At 34.2% G+C, this 16897-nt stretch overlaps 1 protein-coding gene across 7 annotated transcripts in view; it reads right to left on the bottom strand.

Annotated features, from left to right (window-relative positions):
* Positions 1 to 16897, bottom strand: part of LOC107099889 (NMDA receptor synaptonuclear signaling and neuronal migration factor-like) — a 60989-nt gene that overhangs the window by 18810 nt on the left and 25282 nt on the right. For 5 of the 7 annotated variants that reach the window (XM_015398204.1, XM_015398186.1, XM_015398221.1 and 2 more), the window contains 3 exons: positions 8613 to 8665; positions 5396 to 5485; positions 441 to 571 (listed from right to left, as the gene is read on the bottom strand). In XM_015398204.1, the coding sequence (XP_015253690.1) occupies positions 441 to 571; positions 5396 to 5485; positions 8613 to 8665 (274 nt within the window). The remainder of the gene's footprint in view (positions 1 to 440; positions 572 to 5395; positions 5486 to 8612; positions 8666 to 16897) is intronic. The other 2 variants (XM_015398228.1, XM_015398213.1) reach the window with 1 other exon arrangement.

Raw genomic sequence — 16897 nt, 5'->3', positions numbered from 1 at the left:
CATTAACATCATCTCAGCAGATCGCTTATGGTTGGTTGGAGCACAGCTTAAAAAATAAAACTTCCTTAATCTTTAAAGATAACAGATTAAATAAAACAGATTCAAAAACAAGGTGTTGTTCCTCTAAAACAGCAGTTTCAGTAAACAAATCTATCAGGATTTGCTACTGCTAACTTATCTTAATGTCCTTCCATTTAGTTCAGCCTAAGCAAATGTGTATTTGTGCTAGATCTTAGTTTCTCAATATCTTTGAATTTTGAAGTTTTTCTATAAAATGCTTCAAAATTCAAAAGTACTTAGTAACTAAAACAACAGTTTGATTAACGTCTGCACATATTTGAATAGTTCAGAGCTTAGAATGTATAAAGAAGACATTTATCATCATAAACTGCCTTAAAGTGGTGTCACTAACTCTTCTTCCAGACAAAATATAACCTTACCATTATTTTGGGAGGAACAAAGTCATCTCCTTCACACGCCATCCTCTCCATCTCCTTCTCCTCCTCCCAGTCTAGGGCATCTTCAAGCGCTCCATCTTCCAGGGCATTAATAGGAGTCTGCAGGTCTCCACCTGGAAAACAATACGGCACAGCGCTGAGCATTGAGATCTTGGGTAACAGGATGCCTACAGAGATGTTGGCTGAGTGGTGGGCAGTCAGCGAGGTGGCAGAGAGATAATTAGGGACAAGGGACCAAATCAGAGGGGGTGGATGAAGGGGAAAGGATGGGGATGTTAATAAGGATGACAAAAACATGAGGAAATAAACAATACTTGGGGGAAATAACTTCAAGTTAATGCAACCAAGGGGCTCCCAAGAACAATTTAGTGCATTTTTTTCTTTTTTGCATGCATATTAATTCTATATTATATATATTATAGAGACAAAACCTCAAAGTCCAAGTTATAATTGTGTATTTTTTACATAAATATACCTTAAATTATGCAGAAGTCATTACTTATAAATATATCTTTGCGTAAGAGTGACCTGCAGATGAAGGAGAAGTCTGATAGTAATGAGAAAGCAAAGGCTTCAGAGATAGGAAACCTTCCACACATCCTAAAGCACAGATGATCTCATTTACTCACTAAACTCTGAAGGTGAGATCTTTCGTGCCAATTTTTGCGAAGCTCTGATGATAGCCTGCACTCTCACTCTTGCATCTGCATAGCAGAGCTTTTCCAAATTCAAATGAATAAAGGATTGCCTGAGATCTTCCATGGCTGAGAAATAATCAAGCCAGCGGGCAGTTATTAGCATTAACAAAAAAGTTGGCTGCAGGATCTCTGTGATGTCATCAGTAACTTTCAACAGGCCGAGAGAAGACTTCTCACATTTACATAGGGGAGAAGGTTTGCCTTTTTTTTTTTTTTTTTATTCCTCCATGTGATAAAAACATTCATAAAGGAGCAACATGTATTAATCATAGGGTAAATCTACAAGCAGAATTAAGCAGCTAATTTTAGGTCGGCTACAGGAGCAGACAACCAGACCAGTTAAACACCTGCAATTATCATGTAATTTATGAAAGATTATCCTGCATCAGATGCAGTCCTTTATTAGACATATTAGTGTGTTTCTTTTGTATTTTTAATAAAGGCTGTTTCCCTACATGACTTATGATGAGATCAGAGCTGCAGACTTCTATCAATGTTTATGATGCAAAGGAGTAATGTATCTGAAAAATTATCTTAAAAGACGTTTTCTTTGAAAGTAAGTGCAGAAATGGAGAGATGAAAGCAGCCTTAAACAGGTTGTTCTGTTAGAGCTCTTTCAAACTGTAGAGTTTGAAACATTAAGACACATAATAGGCTTTTATGTCACCTATGGAAAGCTCCAGTTTTGTCAGCCACAGTCAAGCATCTGCTGTAAGACTAAAGCAACACTTTCACTAAATCTGGTAATAAGAAGAGAAAATTACACATTTTGATCAGAGAACAGAGGTCTGTTTCTACATTGAAAGGTTACTTTTCTCTTGTTTGACAGCTAAATACCAAAACATGTCTGTTGCAGCTTAGAATGAAACACAAATTAGGAGCAGATTTCAGAGTGAAGCACATATTTTTAGTTTGAAATCTTGAGACACGCTCAGAGCACAGATATAGCTACTTATCGGTTACCAGAACATGTTCAGAGTAGAAACCAACCAAGCAGAAGTTTTGGGGCTCCAGATCAACAGGGATCCCCCAACAGCATTTAAATCTAGACAGAATATTGATATCAAAATGTCTGATTCATAGTTATGTTTGTCTATAATAAGACATTTAAAAGGTCTGAGGGTTAAAAATGTAATCACAATTTTAGAATAGTTTAGAAAGTCTTTTAATTTATTTTTCCATTAAAAAAAATGTAAGCTTATTTCTTAAATCAAATTGATAGTTTTGTTAGTTGTATTTTAATGTTTAAATGTTTTAATCGTCTCTGCATGAGATGCATTTCATTTGCAGCACTTTACTGCAAGTAAATCATAATAATTATCAGATTATTTTTTTCCTGTGGCTTCCTGTAAGCACTACTGATTATGCCTGACATATATGTCCTTGTATTCTGACTCTATCAAGTCTGTGTTTCCTGATATGCTGTTTATTTATCTGACAAACTGAGGTCAGTAGTACCCAAAAGATTTTATACAAGTCATAAATAACTTCTATAAAGTAATTTAAATTATATTTATCTCTGTTTATTCCTATACTGTAAAATCTTTTTAGATGCAAAGAATTACAAGCCATCTAATTTCTTCTGTTTTGTTTTGTCATTTTAAGTAATATTCATTACATATATCATAAAATGCAATCGATGAAGCATTAAATAATGAGAAAGGCAACAGTTGAAGAACAGGAAGATGTAAGGGGAAAAAAACAACAATGTAGAATCCTGTTTAATAGCATAAAATACATCAGAGGTTCAACAAAAGCATCAACCATCAAATTTGAACGTCTTCTTTTGGTTTATTTTATTACATTTTACACAGAAACAGTGATGGAGGTTGGTGGAAAAAAAATAAAATAAAATAAACCAGCACAAACTGGAACATCAGTGCACACAAACAGCATGCAAACATTTTGAGCTGGCACATATGCAGAACCCTACAGAGGCACAAAAGACACACAACTCTAACAGTAACATTTCTAACGGTTAAAACAATCGGACTTGAACACACACTCCAATGTGAAGGACATACTCACAGAACGAGAGAGCATCACAAAATTGAAGAAAGACCCACGACCAGAGGGAGACAGATGGACAGGGTCAGAACCAACAGCAGAGACAGTCAGTTTGTACGTGTGACTGTGTCATTAATGTGCGACTTGTTTCTTTTCTGTAGTGTTAGTTGATCTCCGTCAAGATGTAAGTTGTGATGCCAAATGCTAGATCATTATAAGGAAGACCTGCAGAGCAGATTGCTCAGCACTGTCTCTTGTTGAGAAGAAACGCACAATACTGAGCTCCCTCTAGCTTTTTGATTTAATAGATTATTGAGAAGATGCTGAATTAAAACTGTCATAACACTTTTGTATCAGACAGACAAAATGCATGTTAAAATCAAAAGGTATGCTGCAAAAACAATCTAGAAATAAGTCAAAAATTTTCTAAATTATGTTTATCTATGGTTAATTTAATTAGGTAAATAGGATGATTTGCTAATGGAATTACTATTATTACCCTTAAAATGAGATAATTAGATAATATTCACTTGAAATAAGACAACGCAATTGTTTTTACTTATTTTAAATGCAAATTGTTTTCTTCCATTGGCAAGGTATTTCACTTACCTCCTCAGTTCAAGAAAAAATGCACATTTTAAGAAAAAAAAACTAAATTTAGATTTTTCTTTTCCAGCGTAGTGTAACATTTTACAAGTTGATCAAAGCTTTGTTTATCTTTATCTTTTGATTTTAAATATCAATCAGTCAATCAGAAATTAAATATATTTCAAATTAACAATAAAAAACATTGTTAATCCTTACATTTTGAGCCTGTACCTATTTTATTTTAAGTATTTTATTTGACCGACCCTCACAAAGTAGAAGTAAAAGCCCCATTTATGGACAAAATCACAATTAAAACACAATTAAAACGACAGAGCAAAACAAGATGATAAAAAAGTATAAAAGAAAATGTATATATTTTTTTCAAGATCATAAGGAAGGACTGTTTTTGTGAGAAATTCTTCAGATGTGACGACCAACTGTGGAGTCAAAGGAAAACGACATTTGGGGGAATATGTTCAAAAATATGTTCATGTGTGTCCATGTGAATAGGAAAATTGTGATCCATTTATTTACCCTTATACGACTCAACCCTTCCCTATTTTCCAGTTCAATTATTTAGTTATTGCAGCTCCACANTTTTTTTTTTTTTTTTTTTTTACCAGTTTTAGAGATCTACATATTACATTTTTTTAAAGAATTCTTTATTGAGAAAAAACTAAAGCTTCGTCGGACCTGATAAAAAAAAATATCAAGAAAGAATTATTTTCAACCCTTCTCAGCTGTTTAAGATATGGATTTTAATTTGGCCATTCTAATGTTTGAAAATATTTAGATGTTTACTAAATCCACCAGCAACTTAAGTCTCCAATAACATCCAAGAAGTTTAATTCTAGTATTGGCCCATCGTTAGCTCCGCCCCTTTCCCCATCATTCTGACTAGTATACCTGTACCCCATCCCCAGTGGGTTGGTGCATTTAACATTATATTAAATCTTGCTTTTCCATTTTAATTAGCATTCGAAAATGTTTCTATTTACTGTATCAAAAATGGTTATTTATGTTTATTTTAAACAATTTCTTTCCTTATGCAAAAGCAAGTTTATATATAAATATGTATGCACATGATGGTTCCTTTTGTTTGTTGTTTCTATTGTCTCTGTGAAGTGCTTTGAGATGGTGTGTTTTTTTTTTTGTGTGCTTTTTTTTCACTTAACTAAATATTATTCACAAAAAATCCAGGTGAAGAACATTAAAGTTTTAGGGGCTTTTAACAGACTTCATGTGAACCGGTGCCAGAAGAATGAACCGTTCAGTAAGACAATGCATAAATAACCTTGAAGCTACAAGTGTTATTGTTTTTTTTTTTTTTTTTTTTTTTTTTTTTTTTTTGTATTATTTTATTATTACTACATATTGTTGGTTGCTGTGGTGTGTTATTAATAAAGGAGGAAAAAAAAAGTTTGAATGGTTTTAACCCTGGGGGCATTATAAACAAACCATCCGGTCTGAGTTGGATTTACAAGGTTTAAAAACCTTTGCCTTGAAATCTATATTTATAGCTAGGATTTAATCAATTACTCTCTTATTTAAAATTTTTACAACAGTTTGTGATTCCTCATGTTGCTTTTTGGATCCATGTGCACACATGAGCATGTATGTGTGTGTTAGTCCTTGTGAACTCACTGTCTTTTGCCTCATGAGGAGAATCAGTCTTGACTGGGGTGGGGTCACTCCAGGAACGGCTGAAACTCTTGGATCTACGCTCAGCGAATGCTGGTACAGGTGAGGAGAGAGAGTCACACACGCATGCTCACACTCACACTGTGTAGTACACGCGCAGGAAGGCCTGCATGGCTTTTCCATCAATGCAAACACCGGAAAAACAAGCAAAAGTGCAAAGACTGCTGCAAAAACCAGAGCACAGATATAAAAAGCACAAAGTGCAAAACTCTTCTCCACAAATGCAAAAACTGCTTACATACAAAACCAACAAACAAATGAGCACACAAACAGCACACAGTCATCCTGCTGCTCATTATTATTCATAATGTGTATTTAAAGGGGTGGGGGGGGTGGGGGGGGGAAGTCGAAGTTCCAACTGAGCAGGGAGGGTGTTCCTCCCGGGGGCAGGGAGCCAGCTGGTGGGGGGGGGGAGGGGGGGGGGGGGGGGATCCTATTGGTGTGCAATTCAGGTCTTATATATTTAAAGCTTCCAAGTAAGTGGTGCTTCATTTCTATTTCTTACAATCTGCACTGATGAATCAAATCATGCATATCATTTACTTATATCGTGACAGCGTAAGGTCATTTCCTGACTGATGCAGTTTGATGTAATTCTTGAGGAGCAGCTAAACAGATCAGGACATGTGAAAATAATCTTTTTCTTTAATCATTTTCATGCCATGTGTTTTTGTGGCTCAGGCTGCACTCTTTGCATCTGCTGGGGTTAAAGGGTGTGCTTCCTTCTGTTGCTTGCTTTGCGCATTTAGTGCAGAAATGAAGGAAAGTAGGGTTTAATAGTTATGCAAAAATGCAAACCAATCAACAACAATTTGTGTTTAATCACAAAGCTTCTAGGTTTTAGACTACTTAGAAATTAGTTTCTGGATCAAGATGAAATGCTTTTTAAATAAAGGTTTTTCTTAAAAATGCACATTTTTATATTCAAGCATTTAGATGTTTTGAATTGAGTAAATATATAACTTCCATCTGCAGTTTTTAAACAGGTCTTTATTTCTAATTAAAATGTTTTCCCTAAAGTGATACACCATCAGATAATGTGTTTCAAGTAAATGGCATTTCAACTAAAGCTCTGCATGGATTTATAGGAAGTAAACATCCAATAATTCTTTTAGCTTTAGTCTGGAATGGAGAAATCTTTAATTTTAGAATGTAAATAACAAATACAGCAATAATTATTTAATTGGCTGTGTTCAATTTGACATCAGTCTCACAATTTGAACAGGCCCATACCTTGTTGTGGTAGAAATAATATCTCTAAATAACAAACTTAGCATGCTGCTAAGTTATATGTATGCACATGAGTCTATACATGTGTCTATAATTCTGTAAATAAATTAATATAGTAATAGTATTTAGCTTGATAACTGAGGTAATTCAGCTGCTTTTCTAAGGGTGAAAGAGGTTTAACATGATTATAGGGCATAATTCTCCCTAAAACTGTTTAAATAAGTTGTTCAGCCAGTTCAGAATTACAGCATATTTTCCTCTAAATATTGATAAAAGAATCTGCTATGATTAATTTATATTTAAATATTTACACATCGAAATTAAAACCATAAAATGTTAGGAAACTATCACTTAAATGATGAACAAAAAAAAAAAAGGCTTGGTCAATGACCGGACGATTAGCGACGGCCTACTGCCTACTGTTGCTTTTGAGCCAATATATATAAGGCACAATATAAGGAAATTAAATGTAATATAAGGCACAATAAACAGGAGTCTCTTAGGTTAAGAAAAAAAAAACTGCACATAATGAAAAGATTCAAATGTCATGAAATGATGAAAGCTTTTTATAATCATCTGATTTTCCTTATCGCTCACCTCTATACACTGGTTATGAACGGAGAAAAACATTGACACATTTATTAATTTTGATTTGTAAAATACAAAAGAACCGTTTCAATGGAAAAATATTGCACTATGAACTATAAACCCATATGGTACTTTAGTAGTTTGTACATCTAGTCATTTCAAATGTCCCACTGTGAGTAAATGTATACAGTATAATAATACTCTGCCAGCTACGTACTGCTACCTCTGCTCCATGCAGATGTTGCTTAGATCAGACAATAAAAGAAAAGGATTCCAGATCCTAGGGGTGATTGTGCTGCATTCAGAGCACCATTGCTACAACATTTAATGACCAAGTTATGTCATTAAGCAGCGCTGGATTAAAGGAATGGAAATATGGTGCCTTTAGGGCTAAACTTCACAAAACAGAGGCCAGAAAAAAAAAAAAATTAAAGCACAAAAATCCCTTTTGGTAAAATATAGAAGAATTGAAATTTATTAAATTCAATTGAATCAAATTCAATTCAATAATACTTTATCAATTCCCAAAGGGAACTTCAGTTAATCCAATTTACCAAGTTAACTTCATACACAGCTTGATTAATTGTGGTGGGACATCTTGGTTAGGTGAACTATGGTAGGTCCTGATTATCTTGAGTGGATTTAGTGGAATTTATTGCTTCAGTGATCAACCAAATTTTATTTCAATTACAAAGAAGTGTTATAATTTTAAGAAAATTAAGTTAATCGCAACAATTCATTAGAAAGCATCTAATAAATATAAACACGATGTTCTGTCTAATAGCTTTGATCAGATTTCGTCCATGTCATTTTCTTTAGAATCAAATGTTCACAGTGCATCAGCTTTATGGTTGCGTTGAAATAAAAGGTATTGTAAGGACTGTATTATTTACTCATGTTTTCAGCATATTGTGGTTATTTTAAATACAACTGGCACAAGACAACCCCCCCTCCCCCCCAAAAAAACAATAAAAAAAAGATTGTATATTTACATTTCCTGCTGTCTGATAAGCTGAATATTTCAAAGAAAATATAACTTTCAACCTTCTCTATTTCTAAAAATATGTAAGTTTGCTTTATTTTGCAATTTACAACAACCAAGGAAAATACATTCAAAGAGCGCATATTACATGCACACAGGTCCAACCATGCGAACACTTGCCTTATTGATATTTTCAACATATACATTTGAAAAAGTAGGGCGAACGAGTAACTTTTGTTTTCACATACATGCAACATAAAGGTTAAGAACAGAAAAAAAAGGATGATGGTGGGGTGAATAATATCACAGTCAAATTGAACAAACATATCAACTGCTTACATACACACAGATCTGACTCACTCTGCGCTTTAATCCTCCTGCTGCCCACCATCCGAAGATGCTTCCGGAAGTTCCTGTGGGTAGTCGGATCATAGTGGAGGAGGGACATCGGAAGACAGAGGATGGAGGACCACAACGTGAGGAGGAGAAACAGGAAGGGGTAGGCGGGTGGGAGAGCCGGGCAAAAAAAGAAGAAGACAGGAGTTAACTGTTGAGACCTTCTTAAAGGTTGAAAAGCGACTATTAGGTAAATAAAGTGTGTATATTTTGTTGTCAGCATGAGCAGAAAATAGGGTTGACAGGCAGAGTGGGTGTAACATCCTCTGTTATTACTGTGTCGGTTAAAATGTGCTGTATAAATAATTTTGACAGCAACATCTATTCTTGTGTAAACATCTGAAAGTCAGGAGGTTATTCATGCAGCAGCTGAAAGGAAAACCCTTTTTTTTATTCAGATGTCGCTGTGTTGGTGGAGGATCTTCCTCTTACACAAAACATACTCCAACTCCAGATAGTTTTCCTCTCTGACACATAAGAAAACCAGTAGGCTGAAAATAATCAGGCTCTGATATGTATTTTATTTCATGCACTGAAAGTTTTGTTGTTTTGTAATTCTGCTTCTTTGCATAGATCTGAATAATTTCTGTCACAATCAGAAGCTTTTATTATCTAAATATTGAAATTGATCTGTTAAATATCTCAATAGAACCAAACATTTAATATTTAAAATATAAAATTTTCCTCCTATCTTTAATTTTCATTGAACATGTACCGTATATCCAGTGCAATAACCTATAATAATGTTCTTATTGAGACTGTAAGAAGGCTATGAATGGATTATTACTGCTTTATGATGATGTTTTGATAAGATGAGGTTCATTCGGTAAAGTAACTCATAAACTCATCATAAACTTCCACTTATAATTCTCAGCTATTGCTACTATTAAAATATCAAACACTGTTTACTGTATTTCACTCAGCAATTAATTTAACCAGGTAGTATGTTAGCGAGATCATCAAATCATAGTCTATGGAAATAAACAATTAGAACATAAAATAGTTATTATAAAAGGAAAATAACATGTTTAGAACTAGGTTATTAAAAAAAAACAGGTACTGTAGATCTAAAATGAATAGTCAAAACTTGTAATTAAGATTTAAAAACACTGATGATTATATGATTTCCTCCTATTAAAGGTTTGCAATTATAACATTTATATCTGAATGTAAAGAGATATCTATATTTTTTGTGTTGTTGTGCTCATCAAAAACAGATCTAGTTTAAGTGAGGATCTTCTCCCTCATTCGCTTTGTATTGAGAAACACCTTAAGATAAAGGATTCATGTTTTCAAGAACTAAAATTTTATGAGGTTTGATAGAATGAATCTACTACTAACATAAGAATTTGCGTATAAGGAGCCCCAATTTCCTACACATTCCACATTGGGAGCATTATTCAAGTATTACATTGTTCTTAGCACTACAGTAAGGCTCTGGAGCTTCAGGACATTGTATTTTAAACTATGTCCCAAAGTAACACATATCCAATAAGATGGCTACTCTTGATGAGCTTACAGAAATTTTGATAAATTATTTTAAAAAAAGAGTCCAAAAAATGTGGATTAATTCAAATACATATTTAATCTTAATGGAAAATAGTAATGTAACTGAACAAAGTGTCTGCTTCATATTTGCACACAAAAAATATGAGTGCATTAATCTGGTAGAGAAGGGGAACCTATGAGTTTAAGTGTAAAACCCTAGGATCAAAAAAGTATTTGCAAGAAGAGAAACATCCTGACAAAAGACGGACCCCCGCCATTAGATCACATTTTACGCAGAATTTTCCCCAAGCTGTTCAGCTGCTTATATCTCAATAACCTGCTAGCATGACTTTTTAGAACTGAAGGAGGAAACTGTATCTTAAGAGCAGTATCATCTGACAGGCAAATGTTATCATCAATTCTAACATTACTTTCGTAACTATGATACAAATCTACTCATTTCATACGCTTATGTGCAGCATATGTTAGCATTCACAGTTTGCCTTGTATTAGCCAGAAAACTGCATGATTCTTTTCCTGATACATTTTCTGTTTGCAGGGTTTTGCATTATTGTTTGCAACTTAATGTGTCTATTAGCATCTTTAAAATCAACAAAGGATTTTATTAGTTTTTCGCCATATGACTTGCTGCCAGAATTTGACATAATGTTTTATGCAAAAGCTCCAGATAAACATCCTTTCGTCTTTCAGAGCCCCTCCCATGTCGCCTCTACACAGGTATCCAAGCACCAAGCAACTAGCCAGCACTCATTATTAATGGCCTCTGCATGGGGCTGTGTGAGAGTGGGAAGTGTGTTTATCTGATGGTGGAGGGGAGCGTTAAAGGAGAGAAGACATTTTTATTTACTTTCTCTGTTGTCAGTTTACCTCCAAGGGATTGAAAATTTAAGCTGGTGCAAACGGACTAAAAAAGACATACTTTTAAATTACCTGCTAGTGCAGTTGTTGAAATATTACTAATTATTTTAATGACTTAACAGCGTTAGGAATGATTAAAAAAAAGTCACATATAATTAAAATAAATTATGTAATTGAATTAAAACTAATGGGACTCTTCTGAGATCTTTTTTGTTACTTCGTCACACAAAAACACAGGATTTATTTACTATAGTTAAAATAGCAATAGAAGGTATAATATTTTCATTCTAAGCTTAAAAGGACGAGATGAGATCATGCCTGCAGGGCTGGGTTACCCACAGCATGTCTAGCTGCTGTGTAGAATAATAAGTGTGACTATCAGGCCCGAACAGGCAGTTCGCTTTTAGCCTCTTGTCACTTTTCACCGCTTCACAAAGAACTCTACTTTTTCTTGTCTGAGAATGAAGTTGGATTTAGTTAAATTACGTAAGAAATGTGTGAATAAACATGTCTGCTTAATTTAAGAGCATCTAAGGTGTGTTTTATTAACTTAGGAATATTTTGTGGCACACCCTTGCTGCCTAGCAAAACACGTAAACATTCGTTTTCAGTCATTTCAGTTTTCCTTTCAAGAATTTAACATAACAGTGTTTCTTTCAAGAAATCAATTTTTGTAAAGTGCCATAGTCCTGGCAGCAGCAAGCCATCCACATGTGATCCCCCACCATACTTCATATGTGGGATGGTTTTCCTTAATAGTCATTGGCAAACATTATAATTTTGGTATCAAGTGAATCTGTTTTTTTTTTTTTTTTTTTTTACCAGTTTTAGAGATCTACATATTACATTTTTTTAAAGAATTCTTTATTGAGAAAAAACTAAAGCTTCGTCGGACCTGATAAAAAAAAATATCAAGAAAGAATTATTTTCAACCCTTCTCAGCTGTTTAAGATATGGATTTTAATTTGGCCATTCTAATGTTTGAAAATATTTAGATGTTTACTAAATCCACCAGCAACTTAAGTCTCCAATAACATCCAAGAAGTTTAATTCTAGTATTGGCCCATCGTTAGCTCCGCCCCTTTCCCCATCATTCTGACTAGTATACCTGTACCCCATCCCCAGTGGGTTGGTGCATTTAACATTATATTAAATCTTGCTTTTCCATTTTAATTAGCATTCGAAAATGTTTCTATTTACTGTATCAAAAATGGTTATTTATGTTTATTTTAAACAATTTCTTTCCTTATGCAAAAGCAAGTTTATATATAAATATGTATGCACATGATGGTTCCTTTTGTTTGTTGTTTCTATTGTCTCTGTGAAGTGCTTTGAGATGGTGTGTTTTTTTTTNAACGAATCATGTATGAAAAATGAATAATAAAAAAAAGTTCACCTGTTCTAAAGTTTGTTTTGTCATTTGTAGAGTAATTCATGTTACTTACAATACTGTAGGATTTCAGTATCTCCTACACTGAAAAAAGTGTAACATGTAGCTGTTCATTCAAACTAATGACTGTCACTGTAAACTGGACAAAATTATTGATGTGATTGTATAACTCATTCTTTTGGGATTTTGAGACATCGGCTTTAACCTGAACTACTGTAAAAACATGTACAAATGACCCAAAACAAAGTTTTTTATTTATTTATTTATGACCTGCAGCTAATTTTTTTTTTGTTTGCAACAAATGATAACTGCTACCGCTTGCCAAGGTTAGTTAACATCAATTTACACCACCTGGATTTACACCAAGGCTATGTTAACAATTAATAAATACATTTAAAGTAATCTGTCTTTACATTAACATAAAATACTCAGATCATAACAAATGATTAAATTCAGATTCTGTGAAGTCAAATATTTTACATGTGATATCTGGACACCATTTTTAAAATTTGAGCAAGGTTATACTTTTTCCAGTGTGGCTTCCATTGTTGAGATATATATATATATATATATATATATATATATATATATTTATTTTTTTTTTAATAGTTGTTTATTTGCAAAAAATGACAAGTGACTCCTTAAACTATAATATTTTTAGTTGAACAAAGTGGTTGGGAAATGTGCATCTTAGGTTATTTAGGCATTTAGTTGATCCTCTATTGTTAACTGAATAAATGAGTCTGTGAGCGAATTCATTTAACCTGATTACTTCCTCCTGGCTTTACATTGCTGATCCTGTGGTGCCTGGCTTGACGTTTGTGGAACCGCTGAAGCCATGATGCATTCCTCCCTCTAGATCAAGCCAGGCATTGTGTTTTAGCCTGGAATGTTTAAATTCAGCTTTTACGAAACTTGTCTCGTGGCTGAAACAACAGTGGCTTTGTAGACATTACTGTGCACATGTGCATGGCTTGGTGTTCAAGTAAAATTTGAATCGCATAACTTTTAGTATTATGCAGCATTAAGACTATGCATCAATCAGATGGTGAAAAAAGAGCCAAGTTCTAAGATTGAGAAAAAATTACACAATTAAGTTTAATCATTTTACAGAAAAGAAAATATACGGTATTGAATACCTGCTGACGGGTCCCTTTAAAGATTGCACCCTAACATTTGCGATTTGCTTAGACGATTTTCAGGCTGGAAGTAACTTGCAGGGTTAATGACTCTGACACTGCAGATGGATGATACTGAGATGTCAAAGGAACCGAGATGTACTGCCTGGTGTCAAATTTACCATCTGGCCCTTTGAGATAGAGCATCTGGGTCTGAGTGGGATGGTTTCTGAACTTGCTAGGGAAGTAACTACCCTTCCAAGTGCTACAGAATCTCACTCAGCTTTTTTTCCAAAAGCTTTCAATTTTTAATTCTTTGTGTCATGAATTTTGGATAGAGCATTACAGAAAATATTTGCAAGGTAAAAGTCTAAAGATTGCGGATCGATGCAGGTTGCAGGAGCCTGCTGACATCCTCACACCTTCATGTTGTAGATTTTGACCAGAAGACATAACCCTTTCACTTAAAAATAGCATAGCCTGTCAAGAGACACTTCGTACCTCAAGATGACTTCTGCCGTATCCTTCTCCCTCTCTCTTCTTTTTCTTTGCACAAATCCCCGGAAAGCCCTGGCAGGACGTGGATCAGTATTAAAGGGATAAGAGAGGGAGACTGCTGGCATAGGGAGGGGTAGGGCCGTGCAGGGAGGCTGATGCCATGGCTTTTAGCTGCAGGGTTTATTTGGCTATGAATGAGACTCTGTTGTAAGAATCGCAGCAGATAGCTTTGACAACAAAACACAGATTGGATCACTTAAATTAGCTCTAAAGAGATATCAGTCTATCTTTTTAACAGGTATTTAAGCAGTGGGGGTTATAAGCTTATACGAATTAGAACAGCAGGTCTCATGACCTATAGCGACATCTTAGGTTGGCATGCTTAAAAAAATAAAAGCTAGCTTTGGGGTAATTTAAATTTTGTTTTTTTTATTTACTCTACCAGAATCACACACCTTTTCATGAAGAGAGTACTCTTTCTTTCTAAATCTCTTAAAAAAAAGCTCACTTTCTGCTGCATGTTTAATATTTCTGACATGCATCTACTTTTTTAAAGAGTAAGTCCTGCTCGAAAATATGGACTACTGCAAGCTATCCAAACCAAAGAAAAGTTTTTTCTTTTTCTTGCGAGTCCAACGTTGTGAAACTCAGACTGCGTTTTGTCTGTGCTAAGGCTCAACGTTGGGTACAAAGTTGGTGTGAATATCATCGCTTTCAAACTCTGTCTAATCTGTGTTACAGTAGTAGTTGGCAATGGTCCTGTGAAATTCCCCAACACTTGTGCAGAAGAACGCAAACTGGATGCAAAAGTATTCCAGCCTCGCTAAAGGTAAATATTTACCAATAATTAACTGTGGGTATTTGGATTCCTTGCAAAGTTAATTCAATTTATCAGAACAAAAACTGAAATAAGTGCCCCAGAGTTTATTACATGCAAAGAAATCTCACTTTGGACTCAATTTCAATGCAGATTTTGGCATCTTCTTCTAACTCTGGTAAAAGAAATAAAAATCCATTGCAAAGCTGCTAATACCCACTTTGTTGTCACATAACAACCTCCAATGTAAATGTACTTTATCTGGATTTTCATGTGACAAACCAAAAATGTGTACAAACAAATTTAGGAAAAGAGGGATTTACATTTGTATTTCTGCTCTGACAACCAAAGATATTAACATTGTTTATAATCATTGTTAGAATAAACCCTATTGAATAAAAACATAAATACCCATGTCTTACATCAAAATGTGCAGACACAATTTAAAGCATATTTATTGTAACACAGCAGCTCCCAAATACCCGCATATTGTCCACCTTAGAGCCTATTTCTAAACATCTGCACCATTAATCCCCATAACATGAATCCTGAGTTGTATTTAAATGTTTTAGTAGTTTGAAAATAGTTGAAATCAAGCACAGTAATGGCATAGCGCAGTGCCCACTGAAGCAGCCAACTCCTTTTTTTTTTTTTGTGTGGCTACAAAACATAGTTAAAAATCAATCAGAAAAACTGTTTTGCTATTGCAGGTAGAAATGTCTGTATCAAAAGCCTTTATACCGCATTTACATTGCATATATATTTTTTTTCAAAAAAAACTTTTTTTTAATCTACCAAAAGAAAAAGAAACAACGGTTTTGTGAAAAATAAATGCTTGGTGTTTTTCAAATAATCCATATTTCAACCAAATGCTCTGGTTTAAAAATGGAAATAAAAAGAAAACCAAAGCTGTTAAGGCTACAATAGATTACATATCTTACAAAGCTGGATGAAGATTTGAACAACGAACAAATAATCACTTCTGTAGCGTAAAATTTTCTAACTCGCTCAGCTTCACAAAGAACGGAGCTGAATGGCAGCACAGGCTAAACACAGAGACTTTCCTTTAAGGCACATTTCTATAACCCCAGCCTGACAGCATGCTTAATCAAATAAACTGTATTCATCTTGCTACTGCCAACCTGTGGTGTAAAACTAATAGGTTTTACGCTGCGGACCAAAGTAGCAGTTACACCTTTATTATGTTTAACAGAAGCTGATGTTAGTCGGGTTAGTTAGTGAGGCTGTGCTGTAGCAGAGAGCCTGGAGAATGGGGGTGGGGAGGGGGACGGCATTAAAATTTGATCTGGGTTTTATCTTCCATATAACAAAATTAAATAAATTGAACACTGTATTTGGTAATATACTAAAGCATGAATGCATGCAGCAATGACAGTTATATTTATTTATTCATGTTTTTTTGATAAATTGTGTTTTGTTCATACTGAAAAAAACACTACTAAAAACTTTTTACAGCTAAATGTCCTCCTAGTTTTAGTCTGATTTATTTGCTTCACTTCCTGGTTTCATCATGTTTTTATCTTTACCTTTATTCTGCTTTTAGTTTCCTTTTTGTTTCATTGTGTGATTCATGTAAAGAACTTTAGATTGTCTTTTTACTGAGCTAACCCTGTGCTATATGGATAAACTGCTTTCCTTATTTTCTGTAAATCTAGCTGTTTATCTGCAGTAATGATGCTCATTGATGCCGCTTGTATGAAGATGATATTGAATTGACTTGGCTTTTTTTTTTGCCTGGATCTCATTTATGTGGTTATTTTTTAGTTTTATCAAACTGTTAGGCTCTTAATTTATTGAAACTAAATCTAAACTACAGCTAAAAGATTTAGAGGAACAAGTATCTCAACTACTAACTTGAACTACCTCTGCATACCAAATCTTCCAAACCCATTTTTAAGACTCAGATTTATTTAGCTAATATTCAGTGATAATGAGGAGGGTTTCTGAGTGTGATTACTGCACTCTATTATGTCTGACAAAAATAATAAATGGTTGAAGTAGAACTATCCATCTAGTGGGTTTATGCCCAATCTGCAGA

The sequence above is a fragment of the Cyprinodon variegatus genome, unplaced genomic scaffold, assembly GCF_000732505.1.
Source record: "Cyprinodon variegatus isolate N-32 unplaced genomic scaffold, C_variegatus-1.0 Scaffold29, whole genome shotgun sequence".
Classification (NCBI taxonomy): domain Eukaryota; kingdom Metazoa; phylum Chordata; class Actinopteri; order Cyprinodontiformes; family Cyprinodontidae; genus Cyprinodon; species Cyprinodon variegatus.
This window is presented reverse-complemented; position numbering and strand designations above follow the sequence as displayed.